The following is a 22,436-nucleotide window of genomic DNA, read 5'->3' on the forward strand; positions in this document are numbered from 1 at the left end:
GGTCACAGGATACAAGATTAATATATAAAATCAGTTGCTGCAGCAACTGACAAATGATATTTTAAATATAATTTCATTTGGAAGAGTATCAAAAACAGAACATACTTGGGAATAAATTTAACAAAAGATATGTAAGACCTCTGAAAACTTCAAAAGACGGCTGAAAAAGATCAAAAAAAACCTCAATTGAGAGATATACCATAGTCATGGATTAGAAGACTTAATCTTGTTAAGATGTCAATTCTTCCCAAATTGATCTATAGATCAAATGCAATCCCAGCCAAAATTCTAGTAGTTTTTCCCCCTTAATTCTAAAACACTCAGAGGACTCAAAGCAATTTTTTTAAAGGAAGAACAAAGTTGAGGAAAATATTCCTTGCATGATTTCAAAACTTCTCATGGAGCTACAGTATCAAGACAAAGTAGCCACGGTGAATGCATAGAGACGAGCAGATAACATAGAGTCTGGGAACAAATCCCCACGTGTCGTCGGTCGATTTTAGAAAAAGGTGCCAAGTCAACTTGATGGGAAAGTAAAGTCTTTCCACTAGTGTGGAACTAAAGGGTTTCACTGTGGAACAAAATTGAACTTAACCCTACTACAAGTCATATTAAAAAATTAAATCAAAATGCATAATATATCTAAATGTAAAAGTCAAAGTATAAAACTTCCAGAAGAAAATATTGAAGAGAATCCTTACAACCTTTGGGGAGGGAGGTGAGGGAGAGGAAAAGCAAAGACCTCTTAGATAAGACACAAAAGCATAAGCCATAAAAAGACCTGAGACAACTTAGATCTCACCAAAATTTAAAACGTTTGCTCTTTGAAAGACACAGGGAACTGTGGATGTGACTTAGTGGTAGAGCACTTGCCCAGTATGCATGAGGCATGGGGTTCAATCCCCAGCACTAAGGAAAAATAAAAAAAGACCTATAAAATGGCAAGCCACAGAATGGGAGAAAACATCCACAATACATGCATCTGACAAAGGATTTGCATCCTAAATGTATTTTTGTTTTGTTTTTTGTTGTGCTTCTTTTGTTGTGGTTAAGATGGTATCTTGCTATGTTGCCCAGGCTGGCCCCAAATTCCTAAGCTCAAGAAATCTTTCCTTCTCAGCCTCCCTAGTAGCTGGGACTGTAGGCACATGCCACCACACCAGCTCTAAATACATGTTGTTTTGATTTGTTCTGTTTCAGTACTGGGGATTGATGCAGGGGTGATCTACTACTGAGCTACATCCCCCTAGTCCTTTTTATTTTAAGACAGGGTCTTTGTAAGTTACTGAGACTGGCCTTGAACTTGAGATTGTCCTGCTTCAGCCTCCCAAATCACTGGAATTATAGACTACTATGCCCAGCTCTAAATGTATTTTTTTTTTAACTCAAGTTTATTGGCCTAAAGGGTATATTTGAATCACAGTTTCTGCAGGCCACATTCCAGACACAACTCAGCTGAGTCTTCTGCCTCAGGATCTCTCAAGAAGCTGGCACCCAAGATGTCAGGAAGGACCAGGTTTCTTCTGAAGGCAGCACTGGGGAAGGATCCATTCCCAGGCTCCTGGGATTTAGGTTCTTGCAGGCTATTGGCCTGAGGGCCTCAGTTCCTGTCACATGGGTCTCTCCAACATGGCAGCTTGCCTCATCAGAGCCAGCAGGAGAGTCTCCTGGTATGACAGACACCACAATCTTACATGGGTAGAAGCATCATTGTGGAAATGATATTCCATCACCTTTGCTGGGTTACCCTGTTAGAGGCAAGTTGCTAAATCCAGCTCATGCCCAAGCAGGGGAAATTCTACAAGTACCTGAATGCCAGAAAGTGGGATCATTGGGGGCCATCGCAGAGTCTGCCTTGCCACATTTAACACCTCAATAAGAACAGAAAACTCCAATCAAAAAATGGACAGAAGAAGATCTATGAATGACCAATAGGCTCTTAAGAAGGTATCATTATGGTACCATGATATTTCAGTACATATATATAAAATGTACTGGTCAAATCAGGGTAATTAACATCTCCATCTCCTTATCATTACTTTGTGTTTGGAGCCTTCAAGCACTTACCTTCTGCTCTTAAGAAAAGTAATACTTTATGAATATAGTCACCCCTCTGTGCTATGCTTCTATCTAATGTGTTTTGGTACCTGTTCCCCAACCTCCTGCTATCCCCTTTCCCCACCACCCCTCCCAGCCTCTGGAAATCACTATTTATACATTCCGGTTGACTTTTTTAAACTCTACCTATGAGAAGAGAACATGTGAAATTGGTCTTTCTGTGTCTGATTTATTTTCTTAACACAATGTCCCCAATTCCATTCATTTTGCTGCAAATGATAGAATCTCATTCTTTTTTACAGCTGAATAATATTGTATTGTTATATATACCACATTTTCTCTATCCATTCATTCCCCAAAATATAAACACAATTGTCATCACATATTAATGAAAATTTTTAATGTTTAAGGAGATGGACATGTTAAGTACCCTGATTTTATCATTATACATTGTATGCGTATATCAAATTATCACCTTGTGCCCTATAAATGTGTATAATTAAAATAATCATAAAAATTTATATCATTAATCTTTAAAGAAATGCAAATTAAAACCACAATGAGAAAGCACATCCACTGCACATCCACCATAATGACTAAAATGACAAAAAAAAAATGTTTTAAAGACCATACCAAGAGTAGATGAGGATATGAAGCAATTGAAATTCTCCTATGTTGCAGGTGGAAACATGAACTGGTACAGCCAGTCTGCAAAACTGGCCACTTCTTGTGGTGAACATACATCAACCAAATGACCAGGTCACTCTACTCCTTGGTAATTACCCAAGGGAAATGCAAGTGTGTTCATGCAAAACATGACTGTGAATGTTCACAGCTTTATTCACAATGGTCAAGTGTCGGAAGCATTACAAATGTCCATCCAGAGGTAAATGGACAAAGACATGGCACATCCGTACAGTGGAATGCTGCTTAGCAATAAATATGAGTGAACCAGTGATACACTCAATGACATGAACGAACCTCAAAATCGTTATGCTAGGGAAATGATCCAGGTGAAAAATATTATGTACTGTATGATGCCATGTACATGAAGTTCTAGAAAATATTTATAGTGACATATTGACCGTAGATCAGTGATCGCCTGGGACCTTGGGTAGAAGAAAGGATGAAACAGAAACAGGCTTGGGGAAACTTTGGGGCGCTTGAAGTGGTGATCTCATGTTAACACAGCCTTGAAATGAATGCAGTTGACCACAGGTAAATTATACCACAGTGAAAAAGAGACACTAAAAGTTCTTCTTTAAAAATGTGCATTTTGGGGGCTTGGGTTGTAGCTCAGTGGTAAAGGGCTTGCCTAGCACATGTGAGGCACTGAGTTCAATTCTCAGAACCACATGAAAATAAATAAATAAAATAAAGGTATTGTGTCCATCTACAACTAAAATATTTATATATATATTTATTTATTTTTTTTTTTTTTTTTTTTTCCCCTGTGGTGCTGGGGTTGAACCCAAGGGCCTTGTGCTTGACAGGCAAGCACTCTACCAACTGAGCTATATCCCCAGTCCTAAAACATTTTTAAAAAGAAGATGTGTATTTTGAGGAATGCAGGAGCTATGCCTGCATTTAGCTGGCTCTGTGTCCCATTTAACCCTGCCCCACCCTAAGTGACTAGGTAACACTGGCAATCATAAGTAAAGATCAGAGAGGGCCTGGAACACACAGGGTGCAGCGGAGGCATCGGCAGGTCCCTCTCCTTTCAGCTTGAACAGTCACTGTATGTGAAACAGAACAGAAGTTGAAATATTCAACTTTTTGTAACTTTTCACCAGTTTATGACCAGAGCCTTCCCTAAATGAAGTAATTAAAAACAAACTATTATCAATGGTCTGTCCTGGGAAGGGTTAGCAAATGAGCCAGCTGTAAGAGGAGAGAAGAGTAGAGAGAGACATTCTTGTGAAGTTATATTGCTCTGTGCATTGCTTTATAATATAAATACATTTCAAAGCTTTTGACTTGGATGCATTAAGAGTCAAAAGGTTAATTGAACTTGATAAGCCATACTTAACTTTTTTATTTGCCAAGTAGTATGAGACCACAGTAAGAGTTGTCAACCCAGAAGAATGTAAGTATTTAGCTCCCAGAAAGTCATGTTCAACGCAAAGTTTAAAAAACAAGTTTTTTTTGATTAACAAAACACAAAATCAAATTGGGATTTGCTGGTGAAAGATGAGGGACATACGTATTTCAGACCCTGAGTAGAGAGCTTCTGAGGACCAGGATTTGAAGAGTGGCAAGCTGATCATGCTGACCGAGAGGAGCGTGGGCTCCTGCTTCATGTCTTCTATGCCAGTTTCTAGTCATGCCAGAGCATGTTCTCTCTACAGATATTTTATTAACCAACTACTCTTGGCGGTTCCTGGCACATAGCAGATATTCAATAAATATTTCCTGAATGGCTGTTTTCAAAAGCTTAATCTTAAGTATCTACCTTTCTGGAAGTTAGCAGATAATTTAACAGAAATAATCTAGGTAAAAAGAACTTTTCAGGTTAATCAGCTTTCTTCAGTTCTTATTTAATAACACTCCCTTCAAAGCAGGTTTTCAACTGACTGGAACTGTAGAAATTGGTTGTCCCTGTCTTTGAAAAGATACTCTAAGATAAATGCTCTTTAAAGGAAATCATAAGTAAATGTTAGAGAAGAACTATTGTATTGCATCTGACATTGTTATTTGGGAAAGTACTGAAATGAATGAAAACTTTTCCCCAAATATATTGATTAAAATCAATCAGAATAATTAATAATTATGGTGCAGAGCATGTCAGGTTTTGAGTTTTATCAAATTTCTGTATCACTTGTGTGTGTGTGTGTGTGTGCGCGCGCGCGCTGTTGGGAATCAAATCCAGGGCCTACGAGTACCAGGCAAGCACTCTACCACTGGGCCACATTCCCAGCCTGCATCACTTTTTAAAACCAATTGCTTTCACTTAACAAAATCTAAAGTTGTCTGGTGAGGGCAGGAGCGGGTTAGAGTCTCAGCCAACAGTCCATCAGGACGTGAAGAGCTGTCAAACCCCTAGTCCTTCAGTCCAGTCTATAAAACAAAGCTGCTGCTATTATTTCTCAGCACAGTCACTTTTTTCCTTCAAAATGTCAATTCCAACACTCAAGGGAAAGTGATTGTAATCATTTCTAAATAGGAAAGGGGTCCAAGGGAAGCTTGGGTAAATTGGATAAAATAACCTCTAAAACCATTAGGGTGTTAATGTTTACCCACCAAGCCTTGACCATTTACTAATGATGAACTCTTCTCTTCACTCGAATGCACTTGAACGCCTACTATGTGTCAGACTCAGGCCATACAAAGAGGATGGAAGAGATGTTCTTCCTCTTTGAAGAGCTTGTAGGATTTAGGGGAAACAGAAAATAAATCTCAACCCAGAGTGTTTGGTGCATATAGAAGTGTGTGGGTTAAGAGAAGCAACTGGCAAGACAAGCAGTAAGCAGAGGTCAAGGAGGGAAGCGGGAGGAGAGGGGAGGGGAGGGAGATGAATCAGAAAGGCTTCCTGGAGAAGACTGAGCTAAATCTTAAAGGAGCCTAGCGGTGGGAGAGAGGCAGTTATATCCCAAACCTCCCAGCAGTGAGGACCAGTTACCAAGTGCAAGGTCCACAGAGGCAATTAGCAAGCAAAGTGATCAGTGCTGAAGTAAAGTGAGCAGACCTGCTCAGAGCTGAGGAGTTCCCCAGGACATCCTCAATGTTCCCAAGATGATGTTGAATGGGTCTAAATGAGGGAGTCAGTGAGAAGCAGCCCACATTTTTACAAAGTCACTCTGGCGCAGGGTGATGGACTAGAAAGAGGGAGCTGGAGGGATGAAGGCTGTCCAGGTCCCAGAAGCCCAACTAGGAATTGTAGTGGGTGGAGACTCAAGAGTGGACTAAGATGACAAAATGAGAGGGCATGGGTGGTGTTAGACAGATGGAGTGGGAATCGTCCAGGCTGGCACCAAGACAGGCGCTGGAGCACAGAAGTGCGTCACAGCTGTCTGGAGAACGCCAGCAAGAGTGAGCACAGAATGCTCCTGAAGCCCCATCCGGGCTCTGGGGTTTCCTGTCATGCTTGACTCCAGGGAGGACGCCCTGGCAGTGCACCGGGGAGCTCAAGGGAGAAGGCAGGCAGCTGCAGGGGCTTCGGTTCTGGGTACTAAATTATTCAGGAACTACTTACCCAGGCTTTAAGGCTGATTTATTTATTTCTTGCAGTAGCTATTTCAGATTTTTCTCTTTTTCTTTTTTTAAGGCAGAGCAAACTCACATCCAACCTTGGTGCATTAAGAAGTGCTTTTTTGGCAGTCATTTAATGATTAAGCTTTCAGGCTGAAGTTTTCACTTCCAATAGTCGTTCAAACACTGTATTTTGCTGCACCTAGGCACAATTATGTAAGACAACGCTTAATAATTTAGCATTTTTCATCAACTAAAATGCTGCACTTGTAAAGGCTCTATCTTCTGCAGACATGCTTTCTGTGAAGTCCAAGTCAGGTCATTCTGCTTCCACCGCTGCAGTCCTGTAGCGCCAGACTGGCTGCGGAGGCCAATGGCATACAGGTGGAACGTTCTCCTAAGGTGACTCAGCAATAGGCCCAGCAAGGGAGACCCTGTGCCTCTCTGTGTGGTAGGGCCATCCACTGTGCCTGGGGAAACTGGCCCAGACTGCAGGGTGGGGTGGGGGGTTCTTGTCAGGTTTTGCTTCATCATCTGTGCCTGGCACTAAGGATTGAGAGATGAGCTGGTGTCATGAACGCAATCCCCATTCTGCCTGCAGGCCTTGCCCAGCCCTTCCCCTGGCTTTCCCTGCCTGCCAGGAATAGCTAAAATTAAGTCTGGCACAAGTCCATTGAGACTTTAAGAAAACATCACCATAAAAGGGCAACCGACGACCACCAACTTTAAATCGCTTGTGCCAGCAACTCCTGCTCTCTGGACCCTGTGAACGTTTATGTACATGCCTAAAAAGCCTTGAACGCCCTCAAGTTCCTGAAATCAGTGGAGTGTGTCATAGAAAGCTGTTCCATCCATCTTTCCCTAGGGTTCTGTGACTTTCTGTCCAAGGAAGAAAATGTAAGATGTCTTGCTAAGTGAAGACCATGGAAATAACAGCTTCACCAGCATCTCCCATGGCAGCTCTGTGCACCCATCAAGTGAAGCAGCATAAAACATCCACTTGTCTCCATTTCTGTACTCCAACTGCTAGCGTAGGTCTTCTTAGTTGAGGACCACTTTTGAAGGAGCACACCCTCCTCTTTACTGCCCATTTCTGCCTCTCAAAAAACAGTTTGTCAGGATGACAGGTGAAGTTCAGAGCACTCCTAATTGTTACACACCAGTTAGGGACTTTCAAGAAGTTATACTAAACTTACTGCAAGGAACAAAAATGTAAATCTTTAAATTAGGATGATTGACCACATAAACTTTTAAAAATCTTTTTATTCTGAGATAAAAAGCATAATTGAGAAAATTGTATATTTGTGCACAGTTGTGAAATATAATGCAGAGGGATCCTGTGTGCCCTGTATTGAGTCCCCCACAATGGTAACATCTTGTAAAATAATACAGTACAGGAAAAACTGGAATCCTCATATGTTGCTGCTAAAAACGTAAAATGGTAGAGCCACTGCAGAAAACAGTTTGGAAGTTGCCTAAAATGTGAAACACAGAGTTACCAATAAAATATGACCCAACAATTCCACTCTTGGGTTTGTACCCAAGAGTAATGAAAACATGTCCACACAAACACTTATACAGGGACATTCATAGTAGTATTATTCCTAGTAGTCAAAAAGCGGAAACCACCAGATCAGATGAATGGATAAACAACATGTGGCCTATCCACATGATGGAAGGTCATTCAGCAACCAGAGGAAGAGCTGGTACATGTTACAATGTAGATGAACCTTGAAAACGTTTTTTATAAAAAGTCAGTCACAACAAACAACATATTATATGATTTCACATGTATGAAGTGTCCATAATAGGGAAATTAACAGAGACAGAAAGTAGATTAGCAATTGCCTACAAAGGGGTTCAGGGGTGGAGCAGGAAATGGGAAGTGGCTGGTATTGGGTACAAGTTTTCTCTTTGGGATGATGGAAATACTGTAAACTTAGCTATTCAACTCAAAATATACTGAAAAGCATTGAATTGCATACTTCCAGTGTGAGTGGTTTTTCCAATAAATAGGGTTTTTTTTTTTTAATCCAAATTTTCATTTTTTCTATGTGGTTAAATTGACTTGGCTTGACTTGGCTCATGGGGGAAAATATAGTATGATAGGACAAGGAGGACATCCAACAAGGAGGATATCCACATTGATACCATCAGGCTGCAGAACAAGCTCATCACCACAAGGGTCCCCTTTTGTAGCCACAGGCAATCTCTGTCCACACCACACCTCTGACCCCTGGCATCTAAGATCAGGGCTCCATTTCCATAATGTACATTTCAGAGCATAAGGTAGTACTTGGGACTTAACTCAGTAGCACTTGTCTGGCTTGTGCAAGGCCCTGGGTTCAATTCCCAGTACTGCAAAAACAAACAACAAATGAAAAACCAACCAAACAAACAAAAAACCAGAGTGTAATATAAATATAGTGTGTGCCCTTTAAGGATTGGCTTTTTTGACTCAGCATAATTCCCTGGAGTGCAATCCAAGTTTCTGTATCAATAGTTCATTCTTTGTATTATTGCTGAGTAATATTCCATGCATAGATGCAAGGCCATTTTTAACCACTTCCCATTGAATGGCATCTGTTATGTCCAGCGGGGGCTATCACAAATGATGCTGCTATGAACAGTCATGTATAGCTTTTTGTGTAAACATAAGTTTTCATTTCCTGGGACAAATGCCCAAGAGTGCAACTGAAGTGTTACTTGGTAGTTGCACATTTGGTTTTATAAGAAACTGCCAAATTGTTTTCCAGAGCACCAGTTTTGTGTTTTATCCCACCAGCAAAGTAGAAGTGATTGTTTTTCTGTATCCTCACTAGCATTCAGTATCATTACCATTTTTGTTTTAGCCATTGTAATAGGTGTGTAGTGATAGCTCATTGTGGTTTTAATCTGGGTTTCCCTAACAGCTAATGGTGCTGAACATCTTTTCATGTGCTTATTTGCCATCTGTATATATTTTTTGGTGAATTGTCTCTTTATGTCTTTTGCCTATGTCCTAACTGGATTGTTTTACAAAAAAAAAATTGAGAGCTGAAGTTCTTAATTTTAGTGAGATCAAATTTATCAGTTTTTTTCCTTTTATGGAAATTATTTTTGGTGTCAAGTCTAACTCTTTGTCCAGTCATAGGTTCCAACAATTTTCTATTTCTTCTTCCTAAAAGTTTCCCAGTTTTACATATGAAGCCCACCATCCAGTTTGAGCTAATTTTGTAAAGATATGAGGCCTAAGCTGAGGTTTACTCTTTGGCCTTTTGATGTCTAGCTGCCCCGCACCATTGCACTCGCACCTTCACTAAAAGTTGGCTTGGAATATTTACAAAGGTCCATCTTCTGGGTCTCTGTTGATCATTCTATCTATTCCTCTGCCAACATCACAGTCTTGATTATTGTAGTTGCACGATAAGATTTCATATTGGATAGAGTGACTCCCCCCACTTTGTCCTAATTTTTCAAGGTTGTTTTAGGAATTCTAGAACTTGTGCCTTTCTGCATAAATTTTAGAATAAACTTGTCTATATCTACCAAAAAACCTTGGGATTTCAAAAGGAGTTGCATTAAACCAAAAGATAACTGGCATATTTTTGGTGGGTCTTCCAACACTCCGATTCATGGTATTGGGATGACTCTCCATTGATTAGTCTTTCTTGCATTTCATGCCCATTTTGAACTTTTCAGTATGCAGATCCTATACATGGTAGTTCCTTAAATTTACACCTAGGTATTAATTTTCAGAGATTGCAAGCAGTATTTTTATATCAGCCTCCACAAGTTCATTGTTAGTATACAGAAATGTAAATTATCTTCATGCCTTTGATCTGGTAGTATCCTATTACCTTGCTGAACTCACTAGGGATTTTTTTTTGCAGATTCCTTGGGAATTTCTACATAGTTGACAATGTTACTTGCATGGTTTTCTTTGTTTCGTTCCAATCTGTATGCCATTTATTTCCTTTTCTTGTGTTATTGCAGTGGCTAGAGCTTTAAGCACTAGATTGAATAAGATTAGTGCAAGCAGACATCTTTGCCTTGCTCCGGAAAGCATTCAGTCTTTTGGCATGAGCTGTACATTTTTGCCATACAACATCTTACAAAATCAGTTTTGTCTTCCTCTCCCCATTTCCTTAAAAAAAAAAAAAATTTAAAGGGGAAGTTTAAGGCTTATTGATTGGCCCAAATGAGCTGACAAAAAGAAAAAGGGTTAAGAGGTGTCAGTACTTCCTGCTTCGGGCTAGGCGTGCAAGAATGACAGGACAAGCTCCTTTCAAGAGGCTGGGTCCTTTGCCGCCCTAATCACGCGCAAACGGGCTGATATCCTTAGCAGGACCCTTGCACTCTGCAGCGGGCCAAGGCCCCTGAGGGCAGAGCAGCCATTGGCTGTTAGGCAGGAGCTCAGGCCCCTCCCGGGCCTGTGCTGCTCCTCCGGGCGGCAGGCAGCTGCCAGCTCCGCCACCTGCCAACCTGAGCTGGCGATAGGAGAGGCTCAGATACCCAGATCCAGAAGTGGCCAGGGCCAGATTTAGATTGTGTGAACTTCTGGCAGCAGCTCCCCAGAACAGAAGAGAATGGGCGTGAAGAGAGGGAGCAAATTTAGAGTTCCTGGGCTGGAAAACACCCGATAGCAGCGAAGTGCATCTACAATACGTGTAACCAGGAATAGTTTCCTTTTAAGGGGGCCGGGGATGGGCAGTCACATCTAAAATTTCAAAGACGAAAGGAAAGCTAGGAACGGCACGGTGGCGTGCGGCCCCATCCGCTCCCGCGGTCCTGCAGCCCGGGCCGCGGTGCCCGCCGTCGCCCCGCCCCGCGGCCGGCCGGGCCCACACCTGCGCAGGTTTCACCTGCCCGCCGCGCCGGCCGCGGCGCGGGGGCGGGGTGCGCGCGGGACGGCGCGGGGCGGCGCGCGGCGGGGGATGCGGCGCCGCCTCCCGCGCAGGGCGCAAGGCGCAGGGCGCGTCCGCTCGGCGCGGCGCGGCTCCCCTTCCCACGCTTCCTCCCGCGGGCCGTACCAACGGCGGGGGGGAGCGGGCGCCGCGCGCGGGGCGGCCCACCTGCGCCTCGGGCGGGGGCCCGCGCCCGCCCCGCCCCGGCCCGCAGGCCCCGCCCCCGGCGCGGCGGAGCGAGGCCCGAGCGCTCGGCCGGCCGCGAGCCCGCCGGCCGGGGACGAGCGCCGCGGCCCATGCTGATCGCTGTCCTCCTCCTCCTCCCCCTCAGGCGGCGCTGGCGGCGGCCCCGGGACCCGCGGAAGCCGGCATGCTGGAGAAGCTGGAGTTCGAGGAAGAAGGTGAGTGCGCGCCGCCGCCGCCGCCCCGCGCCCCCGCCTCGGCCCCGCGGCGCCCCGCGCCCGCCGCGGCCCCGCGCGGCGGGTGGTGGGCGGCCGGGCGGCCCGCGCCGCGGGGGTCGCAGCCGGGCTCCGCGGGAGCGGCCGCGGCGCCCGGGGCGGCCTTTTGTCCTCCGCCCCGCCGAGCGCGAGCAAGGTGTCATGCAGCGCGGCGTCGCACGCCCCCGGCGCGGGGCTCCGGCGTGGCGCGTGCGGCCGGCGCCGCGTCCCGCAGGGCGTGTCCGTCTGCCGGGCGGTGGGGAAAGTTGCAGGGGCCGGCGGCCGCGGCGCGGCCCGGGCGCCCCTCCGCCCCTGTCATCTGCCGCCTGCCTCTCGCCCGGCGTTCTCCTTCTGCCCTATTTTCCTCCTGGATCTTCTTACAGGTAAATAACCTGGATCTTATTTGAGGCTCTTAACGTTGGAAAAGATGAACTTGTTCCTTGGCAAAAATTAATATTTAAAACGGGGTCCGCCGAGCTCAAAGTTGAAAAGGAACTTTATATAAGATGCTTGACAATTCGAAGAATTGAAAAGGCCTTCACGCTACCTCGTGTGTTTCCATTATTTATTTAGTGACTTCTCTTTTTTCCAGGAGTATTGATAGGATAAAGCTCCAGAAACAAAGACTGTGCCATGTGGATGCCGTCCCTTGTGCCAACTTTACTTTAATACCCCTGTTCATTTAGTCGGGCAATTACTTAAATAAGCATGCACGGCCAACTCGGGAGTACTAACCCGGCAGCATGAGGCCGGTTGCTCTGTTGTGGGTTCACTGCAGCATCTCACAAACATGTTGGCTAGAAGATAATACGTCCATTGTAAATTTTCATTGAAAGTCCTCCTTCGTATGTATTATTAACAAATAATACCTTTCGGAATTTTACTGGACTTAATTTGTATTTCATCCCACTGAAAGATAAGCTAGTGTCAGTCTGATTGCATCTCACTTTTCCTCCCCGTTATTGTATCGCAGGGCACATTTTGGCCACAGTCCACAGGGTGATATGGTGTGTTCTTCCATTAAGACTTCGAGTGTCTAAATCGTAGAGATTTTGTCTCTGGTATTAGTAACAATAAGAGTCTACTGCATTTAAAATTTTTCCAGATTAACGTGGAGGCAGGAGGAGCCTGGAGAGCAGTCTCTGTTAGAGAGGAATCTTAATATGTTTAAGAACCCAGGCCAGGGTTAGAATCTCACCTCACCCTCTACTTGACTGTGTGACCTTGGACAAGTTACTTAACCTCTCTATGCCTTAGTTTCCTCCTTTATAAAATGGGGCTCATATCAGGGTGTTTTGAGGATTAAATGAGACCATCTGTATCATGGTATCTAGTAGAGTGTAAACTCATAGTAAGTACTTTGTAAATGTTAGTTACTATTATTGTTTAAGTGCCATTTACCATGGTACCAAATTCATGGACTTTTAAAAAATTCACTATAAAAAAAATATATATATATATATGTATATATATATATTTAGTTGTAGGTGGACACAATACCTTTATTTTATTTTTATGCAGGCTGAGGCAAGCACTCTACCACTGAGCCACAATCCCAGCCCATCATGGACTTTTTAAAGCTTTTATAAATGAATCCTCTCAAGACAGATTTGGTGGCAGGGGAGGGTTCCCTGAGATTTATTCATTGAATTATGTTACCTTTCTCAAAGCAGATGTACAGTCTTCTTTTCTTTCCATTGTTCCTGCTAGTGTGATTAATATGAAGTATTAAATCTAAGCATCTAAGAAAGGGAATGTCCCCTTTTCACCCATCTATTTTTATCTGAATTGTCGTCATAACTTTAAAGCATACCAAATCCCACAAATAACCCTGTCAAACTTTTCTAGATTTTTAAGGAGGCAGAATGTTAAACAATTACTTGGAAGCTGTCGGCAGAGCTGGAGGAGAGAATGGTGTTGGCGCGGTAGTCCAGAACACTGCTTTGTTTCTTTGAAACTTCATGACATTTCTTATTCATCCCTATTTCAAAAAACTGAGTATCAAGCACAATCACACATTCTAATAGTAATCACAAGTCCTAACAATAAGACATTACCTCTTTTTTTTGTTGTCGAACGGTGCTGGGGATAGAACCCAGGGCCTCACGCATACTAGGCAATCTACCACTAAGCTGTTATCCACAACTTAAGACAACTGACGTGTTAGCAGCGTGCACAATAGGTAGCTGTTGAATAGATCCTTGGTTTATCTGCACACTTCCTTGTTATCTGGTTAGTATCTTAATTTATGCATTGACTTCTGCAGGCATGACTTTGACTGCAATACATTTGTTATACATGGAAGCACATGACTACTGATAGTCTTGTTACCAAGTATTTTTCCATTTCCTTAAACTCATACTCTAGTTATTAGAAGCACTTTTGGAGGCACTAGGGAAGCTGGGAAGAAAGAAAAGACTGAAGCATACTTTGGGCTGTCCCACATGGTCTGGGCTACCTTTTGCCTGGGTTCTGACATGAGTCACCCCCATCCCCTGTCAACTCTGACCATCACACTGTGATGAGAGGGAGGGACATTTGTAGTATATGGGTTTGATGGCCTCTCCTCTATTCAGTAAACCTTCTCTGCTTTCCATCTGTACATGGGTCATCTGTACACAGACTTTCTCAGTTTCTTTTCTATGAAGAATTGCCAAAGATTTTTTTTTTCTCTCTTTTAAAAAGCAGATCCTAGTTCTCCAGGTCTGGATGGGACTTGAGACTCTGTGTTCCTGCCAAGTCCCAGATGATATCGCTGGGACCAGATCACAGATTTCTTCTTGAGGACCAAGGCTTGAGGTCCAGTGTCAGTGGCTCCACAGAGGGCCTGAGAGTGAATATTTGAACCTCGTGGGTGATGTGGTCTCCACCTCTGTCATAACTCCTAGCTTGCCCTTGCAGCTAGAAGGCGGAAAACAGCTCAAGGCTGAACATAGTGGTCAGAGCTGTGTTCCAGTAGAACTTTATTTCCTGCAGCAGGCCAGAGTAGACCCTCAGGCATAGTGTGCCAGCGCCCTGCTTCATGTGGCCCTCACTGTCTGGACCATCTGGTGGCACCCTTTCTGCAAAGTCAGTCTTACCAAGGCTTCAAGGCTCAACCAAAATCTTACCTTCTCTCTGAGGCTGCCCCCCACTCCCCAGATGCCATCTACACCTCTCTCTCATCTACTCTTCCAGTGCCTGCTGTTGGGGCTGGCACACAGCAGGTGCTCAGCATCATTTTGTGGGATGGTGGGAGAATTAGATCATTCTGTTTATGAAAAGTGACAAAGACAGAACCTTACCTGCCTATGCAGTCTGCTTTTTGAGTTTTCTCATTGTGATGCCAGTCACATCTGTCTGTGCTTCTCGATATTAACTGTGTCAAACTTACTTGCTGGCCAGGACCAAACACAAAGTACTTTGCAAGCACTGGACCACAGCCCATGAGGGCCTTGGAGGTGGAGCATCATCCAGCCATTTGGTTCCTGGGTAATAAGCCTACTCCAGCCTCTTCTCCAATTCTGCAGCCTCCTCTGGCTTCGTGTCCGCTCCTGGCTTCCCTCCTATTGTCCAGCTGTCGGAGTAGCTGTGGTCCTTTCAGGTTTATGGTAACTGGCTCTCTGGTTTTAACAGCTCAATAGCCAAGGGTCTCTTGCCCATTGGCCTCCACCTCCCTCATCATCTGCCACTGAGTCTTCCCCAGTCTGCTCACTCCATCCTCACCGTTCCTCTCCTGCAAAGCATTGTCCAGAGTAGCCTCTTCCTTCCAGACCTCATTTCCACACTCACTTACTATATAGAAAGGCTGGTTAACTTGTCCACAATGTTCAAAAATAGGAAGAATCAGGGCCACTTTGTGCAGGAGGCAGAGCAATATTTTCCAGTCAAGAATCTCAGGGTTGAGGCCCAGTTGTATAGTGAAGTGGCCCTGTTTCCTTGAACAACCCATAAAGTCTCTTGAGAATTTTTCTTATTATTATTGTTATCATGGGTTTTCTCTGCAAAACAGGGGGCTGGCCCTTGGTAACCTCTTTCTTCTGGCTTGAAAATAGGCCCCCAGAGCAACCAGCAGCCATCTGTATAAAGGAACAAACAGCAACAAAGAATGATGTTCATTCCTTACTCATTCATCCCCACCTGGGGGGACAGTGGCCTGGAGTAAGTGAGGAGGCAGTTCTCGGTGGGAACAAGACCCCTTAGACACATACGGGGTCTCCGGCCCTCCTAAGGGCCACAATACATGAACAGATACAGTTTGCATGTGGAATTAAAATTTCATGGACTAGGACAGGTGACAGGGAAATATGTGAAGTGCTTAGGGAGGGTAGTGAAGAAAAGGTTGAGAAACTGCTCAACCTCCTCCAGGGAGAGCTGCTTTTCTGGGGGTGATCCCTGTCACAGCTCCTAGGTCAGGCGCAACTGAGTCAGCCAGCAGTTCACTGGCTCTGATGTGGGGGGTACTGACCCCTGGTGGTAGGGATATCAAAGTGACAGGTAGCCTTGGAAGGCTCCAGTGATATTTCAAACTACCCTTCCCCACCAAGTTTGCAGGCTCATCTCTGGCAAGACATATGTTGATTCTTGACTTTGAGTAATCACAATTTTATGAAAAAATCTATAAATTTTTTTCCTGTCTAGCTGACCCATATTTAACATGTTGACTTATTTCATAGAATTTTAGGTACATATTTTAGCATCTCTGGAGTTGGGACCTGGCCTGACATTGAGTGGTGTGTTGGCCCTAGTGAGAGTCATCTTGTAGACTGTGCTGTGGTTTGGATGTGGTTTGTCTCCCAAAGGTGTGTGGGCTGGAAGCTTGGTCCCTGTGTGGCAGTTTTGGGACGTGGTGGATCTTCAGGAGGTGGGCCTTGTGAAGGGTGATTAGGCAATGGGCTCCACCCTGGGAAGGAATCACGCAGGTCTCTCAGGACTGGGTCAGTTCTTTCCAGAGCAAGTGGCTAAAAAGCAGGGTGTCTGGCCGCTCCTCACTCTTGCTCCTTTCTTGCCATGAGACCCTACTCACACCTGCTTTGTGGTTCTTCTGCCATGTTGTGACCCAGTCAGGGAGCCTTGCCAGGCCTGGAGCCATGCTGTTTGGATTCTCCAGCCACCAGTGTCAGCGATTCTCATAGAAGCACACGGTGGACTGAGATGGACCAACAGGAGGAAGTTTTTATTTCCTAAAAAGAGCCCCGACTGGTTCAAATAAAAAGGAAGATGCAGAGGAAAGTGTGGAATTGTCACCAGGCTTCACAGATGCCTGGAACCAACTGGGAGGTCATCAGGAACCAGAGCAGCACCTCCAGGCGGCCCTCTAGCACTGCATGACCCTCCCTCTCAAGGACTTTCCCTGCTTCCTGGTAGCAGTTGGAAAATGCCTCTTGACCCTATTCCCACCCAGGTCTGACCACACCAGCCCACAACCAGAATCCCAGGCTTGAAAGTTGATTGCTACAACTCTCAGTTTTACCTGTGAACTGTAAAGAGGGAAAGATGGTGATTCTCCAGAGCATTTGGAGTTTACTAGACAAACTGGGGGAATTTCCATATCCCTTTCTTCTGATTGTAATAATGGCTGGCATACATTGTGGCCGGGTTCTAAGCCCTGTACTTACAGGATCCAGGTCAACCCTAAGAGGTAAGTGTCTTCGGTTGTCCCCATCTTATAGATGAGAAAGTTAAGAAGGTAAGAGGTGGCTGCTGGGAAGGTGGGCAGCCAGGTTTCAGCTGCCCAGAGTCAGAAGCAGGGGCGTGGCGCAGAGCAATCCTCCCTGGCCTTGACCACCTATTCATTCTTCAGCCTGTTGCTGCCACTCCACCAAGCTCACCAGGGTTCCTGCAGCTTCCCCTTCCCGAAATCCAGGGGTCAGTTCCAGCATCGTCTTCTCTGAGCTCCAGGTCAGCAGAAGACGCCCTCTGCCCTCTCCTCCAGACACGGCCTTCTGTGCTGGTGCTCCTGGCGCCTCCTTATGTCTGGCTGCTTATTTCCTTCCTGGTTCGTGCTCTTCTTTCCTTTCCAGTAACATCCCGTGGTGTCAGTGATGTTCACACGGTTACCTTTCTTCTTAAGCTTTCGATTCTGGTCTTCCCTGTGGCTCTGTCCAAGGGCGCCTTCCTCTTGGTTCTGTCCTCACCCTGGACAGTTGTTCCCTCCCATGGCTCTGACCGCCATGATGCTTGCTGCCTGGTGTTTTCATTGGGTGGATTTTGCTACCATGATGCCTTAAATAACTGAGGATGCCTATGCAGGTGTGCAGCCAGACCTGGTCCACTGTGCCGGGGCCGTGCTGTCGATGCTTCATCGTCTCTGTGTTCTGGTCCCCTCCCCTGCTCTCCTTTTCTTTCTTTCTGTCTTCTTTCGTTCTTTTCTTTTTAGCAGGCTGATTCAGTGAATGGTCCCACCTCCACTGGCGGTTTTGGGGTTCTTGTTTTTGCAGTTCTGGGGGTTGAGCCAGGGCCTCACACAGGTTAGGCCAGCACTCTGCCTGAGCTGCATCAGCCCCACCCGGCTTTGGAACATGCATGTTTTGCTCTGGCTCTCCCCACCCACCCACATCCTTTCAAGGTTACTTCCTAAGTACCTGCCTCTTTCCTTTGCTCGTCCTCATCTTTCTAGAATTCTCCAACATCTACCCTGCCTCCTTGTTAGTTTCCTTCCCATGCTGCATTTAGATGTTCTCTTTAAAAAGTTTGCGACTGTGTCACTTTCCTGCCTCCAAGCCTCAGATTTCCCTCTAGGCTGGAGTGTGGAGTTCCAGTGTGCCCTCCCTGGCCCCTCTTGTTCGTCCTTCTCTCCAGCCCTGCTCCCTGCCTCTGTTCTCTTTCCCTCCCGCACTCCTAACCTTCAGTTGACCTCCAGCTGCCAACTGTCTGGTCCCTGTAGGCCTCTGGACTTCACGTGTGCTTCCTCAAGGTAGCCCTGCCAGCCCCAGTGGTACTTCCCTGGTGTCTCAGGATCCCCTCACCAGGAATCGCAGCGTTCTGGTGTGGAGGAAGGGGTTGGTTTGTGTTTCTTCGCACTCGAGTCCCAAGCTCTGTGGGCTGCTCAGTGTTGGCAGGTCCTGTAGATGCTGCGCTGATAGGACTTGGCTTTCCGTAGATATCTGCCACACCAGGCCCCCTAAGTCCTGGCACTTTAACTTTGTGCTGTTGCACTGGCTTGGTGTACTTGGGTGGGTTGTGCTCTTTCCTTTAAAGAAACAAGGCACTGTGAAGTCAGAGGGACTCTGCCAGCTGACCAAGAGTAGTGACAGTAGAGAAATGGGGGCTGTGAGCTCCCCAGATGTCCCCTGAGGTGCCACAGCATCTCCACTGGCTGTGAAGTCAGAAGGTGCCACAGGCACTAACCAGACCCTCAGACCGCTCAAGCAGGGGAACGTGCTGCTGGCCTCAGGTCCGGGTCTGAGGGAAAGCTTTCCAGACCTTCCTCCTGGACAGCGGCCCCTGTACTGATTCGAGGGGAAGTCTGACTGAGCCCTGACGTACGAGGAGGGTCATTTCGGCTGCATCACATCAGGTTTCTCCCGTTAAGTGAGCTGCTGTCTTGCACCCACTGTGGGCGCTCTCCACGGACTGGGTCGTGGTAACTTCACGGGGTTCCTGCACATCCAGCAGAGGCGTTTCATTTCAGGTTTCCCTTGGCGTTTGTGAATGAGAAAGGTAAGTTGCGAACAAGACTAGGCTTCTCCGAGATGGAGTGTTGGGTGCCCCCCCAGTGCCCTTCTCACCTATGGCGCGGGCCCTGTGCTTGGACCACTGTGAGGATTAACTTGCCCCTCTTAACTAGTGCCATAGCAATCAGGAGCGGGAGTCCACCGGGTTGGAGTCCATTTCTCTTCCTTAATAGCTCCGGGACCTCAAGCAAATTATTTCATGTGTAACTTGGAAATAATAATAGCACCTGGCTTCCAAGGAGTCCACGTGCTCTCCATACTATGAACACAGCATTTCAGCGCCTGGTACGTGGTCCAGCCCCCACCATCAGGAACTGTGGGGACAGACTTAGGAAGGCAGAAGGGGCATCCAGCAAACACAGGGCGCCCTCGTCCTGGACAGCTCTTCATCTCTGCTGTCATGCTCCCCCTTCTGGGTGGAGTGGCATTTGTGATTGGCCCTAAGAGTCCCCCTTGCTCTCCTCAGGAAGCTGCGGTAGCCCATGTTACTAACAGAGAAATTCAGGATTGTAATGCCAGGAAACTAAGTTTGGTCTGGCCTCAAGTTTCCTAGTTTACCATTCCTGGAATCCTTGGGATCTTCAAAGTGATAAGGACCTTTTCATTTACTGATGAGTTGACTGCTGGCTGGCTGCCCCTGGGAGCTGGTCACCAGAAAGACCCAGGCAAGGCTGGAGGAGTAGGACTTCAGAGCCACCTCCAACCTCTGGGGTGGAGAGAGTGGCTGAAGGCTGAGCACCTGTGGGGTCTGCAATCCCATAGATCCTGTCGGGAGAGCCTCTAGGTGACTGAACACACAGAGGAGGTCCCTGGAGGGTAGAGAGGCCATGGTAGCTCCGCTGTGCCTTTGTAATAAGCCTGTTAAATGCTTCCCTGGGTTTTATGAACCTCTGGAGCAAGTTAAGGGAACTCAAGGAGGGAGTCATGGGAACCCCAATTTATAGCTGGTTGGTGGATGGTCAGAGATCTGGACTGTGACAGACCTGTGAACGGGAGCAGCCTTGAGGACCGAGTCCTCCAGCTGTGGGATCTGACACCGCAGGTGGAAAGCCTGAGATGAACTGAATCAGAGGCCCTGCAGCTGGTGTCTGCTGCGGGTGGGAGAGCAGTGTGGGCTTGGTGCAGGCAGCTCCCTCCCGTGCAGTCAGTGTTCACGTTGACTGGGGAGAGAGCAGCGGATAGGCAGCCAGAGTTTGTTTCTCCCTCTACAGGAGTAATTTGCTCAAGGTCACAAGGAGGGTGATCGCAGTTCTGGTATAGGTTTGGGCTGGAGGCGCCTCTGCTCTTCTATCCCATCTCCCATCTGAAATGGGACCCCGTACTGGGCACCGCAGGAGTGGGCTAACCTGTACCATGCATTGATGAGAGGACCTGAGTCCTGTGAGCCCATAGAGGCATCTGCTCTTGGTTTCCTGTTGTAATGACTCTGCAGCTGGTTTCTCTGTGTTTTGTTTCAAGATGGCAATTCTAAACCGCGCGCATGCCTCTTGCAGGAACAGTGACGCACCACATCAGAAACAGTGGAAGACCCTGGACAGGAAGGTTGCTTGCTAACCCCAGAGACATGCACACATCCATGCACGTGTTAAGCTCTGGCCACCTGTTGTGTTTGCACTGGAGTTAGGATAGCCTTCTGTCGGAAATTCAAACACAGAACGTGTGGGGACCTGGGCAGGGGACCTGCCTTGAATTACCTGAATTGATCAAGTCCATCTGCCACCCTCAGATGGCGTGCCAAATACATGTCTCTCTCACCCTAAAATCTACTGAAGTGACAGAAATCAAAAATGAAAGTAGTCTTGTCAGTAATAAGAAAGCTTAGTTCCTGGAGAAGGCAGTAACATGGATAAACCTTCGTCAAGTCTGTTCAAGAAAAAATAAGTGAAACTCAGAGCATCAGAAATAAGAGAGGCTTCTTAACTGTCAGTGGAGATTTTTTTTAAATTACAAGAAAGAAAACAATATAGCAAAATATATTAATAACTTTTAAAACTCTCAATCATTTCTTGAACAAATTTTACTGGTGTGCATTTCCCTAGTTTATTATTCCTTTTACAAATCACCATAGAAGAAATTAAAAAGTTATTAAGTGAATCATGCACTTTAAATAGGATAACTATATAGATGTAAATGGTATATGCATAAAACTATCTCTTAAAAAAATGACAAGGATTCATGCTTCCTCTTTCCCTGACAGAGACATGATATCTTCCTGTTTATAGGTGAATTCAAGGAGTGATTAATTCCTTGATTATTTAAATTATTTTAGAACCTGGAAAGGACAAGCATTCTGTGAGGCTGGCTTGGTCCTGGAGTCAAAAGCAGAGGGAGATAGCACATGAAGAAGGGAACAGGCCTTGGCTCCTACATTGGAGCGTGTAAAATTCCCACGTAACTTAACAAACTAAGCCTGCACTGTATGGAAAGCCTAATGCATGTGGCCAGGTACAACAGCCCATCCTACAAGCACGGAAGCCCGTCAGTACACTAAGAACTGCACGGAGGGGTAGCGACAGCAAGGAGATTCATCCCAGAAGGTCCTTATTTTTAAAGATCCCTAATAAACCAAGGAGAGAGAGAAGCATCTATCTAAGCTGCTGATGGTGGCAGCTGGGTGGCCCCATGTCCTGGCTATTCAGGTGCCACCTGCTCTGATCCACTATTGTGGGGGACTTGACCCCTGGAAAGCACCCTGACCCTCACAGTTGCTTCAGCCTAGTGATTGGGTTGTTTTCCTAAACAGAGGACACTTTGGCACTGGTCAATGCACTAGTTAGTTCCTAGAACCAAACACAAGCCATTTTAAAGCCCTCATGGGAGCCTCATATAATTTCAAGACCACAACTTCGTTTGTGACATTCCTTGGGCATTTATTGAAATCCATTTTGAACTGTGTAACTGAGTAAAATGTTTGCCTTGATCCTGACCATTCATTTCCTTCTTTCCTAGCAGTTATTTTACTGCCTCCCACTGTGTTTAAAAGAGCACCTGCATTCTCTCAGCAGTGTACACACTTACCCACATGCATACCACACACACACACACACACACACACACCCAACAGAAGGAAGAAAGCATCCGTGGACCTCATTTGTTCTTCTACCTTATAAGTGCTGTAAAGTTGAATTTAAGATTTGCCTTCACTAGTGTTCATGCTTCTAAGCACATTAGAACATCAGAGGTTAGGCTTTTCCATATACTTTTCCCATGTT

The 22,436-nt window shown here is 45.8% G+C and overlaps 1 protein-coding gene across 7 annotated transcripts in view; it reads left to right on the plus strand.

Annotated features, from left to right (window-relative positions):
* Prkag2 (protein kinase AMP-activated non-catalytic subunit gamma 2) overlaps nt 1-22,436 on the plus strand; it is a 261,535-nt gene that overhangs the window by 193,772 nt on the left and 45,327 nt on the right. For 6 of the 7 annotated variants that reach the window (XM_047560025.1, XM_047560023.1, XM_047560022.1 and 3 more), the window contains one exon: nt 11,464-11,533. In XM_047560025.1, the coding sequence (XP_047415981.1) occupies nt 11,464-11,533 (70 nt within the window). Of the gene's footprint in view, nt 1-11,463; nt 11,534-11,816; nt 11,953-22,436 lie in introns of those variants that run through there. The other variant, XM_047560028.1, reaches the window with a different exon arrangement.

This window comes from Sciurus carolinensis, chromosome 8, assembly GCF_902686445.1.
Source record: "Sciurus carolinensis chromosome 8, mSciCar1.2, whole genome shotgun sequence".
In the NCBI taxonomy this organism is placed as follows: Eukaryota; Metazoa; Chordata; class Mammalia; order Rodentia; family Sciuridae; genus Sciurus; species Sciurus carolinensis.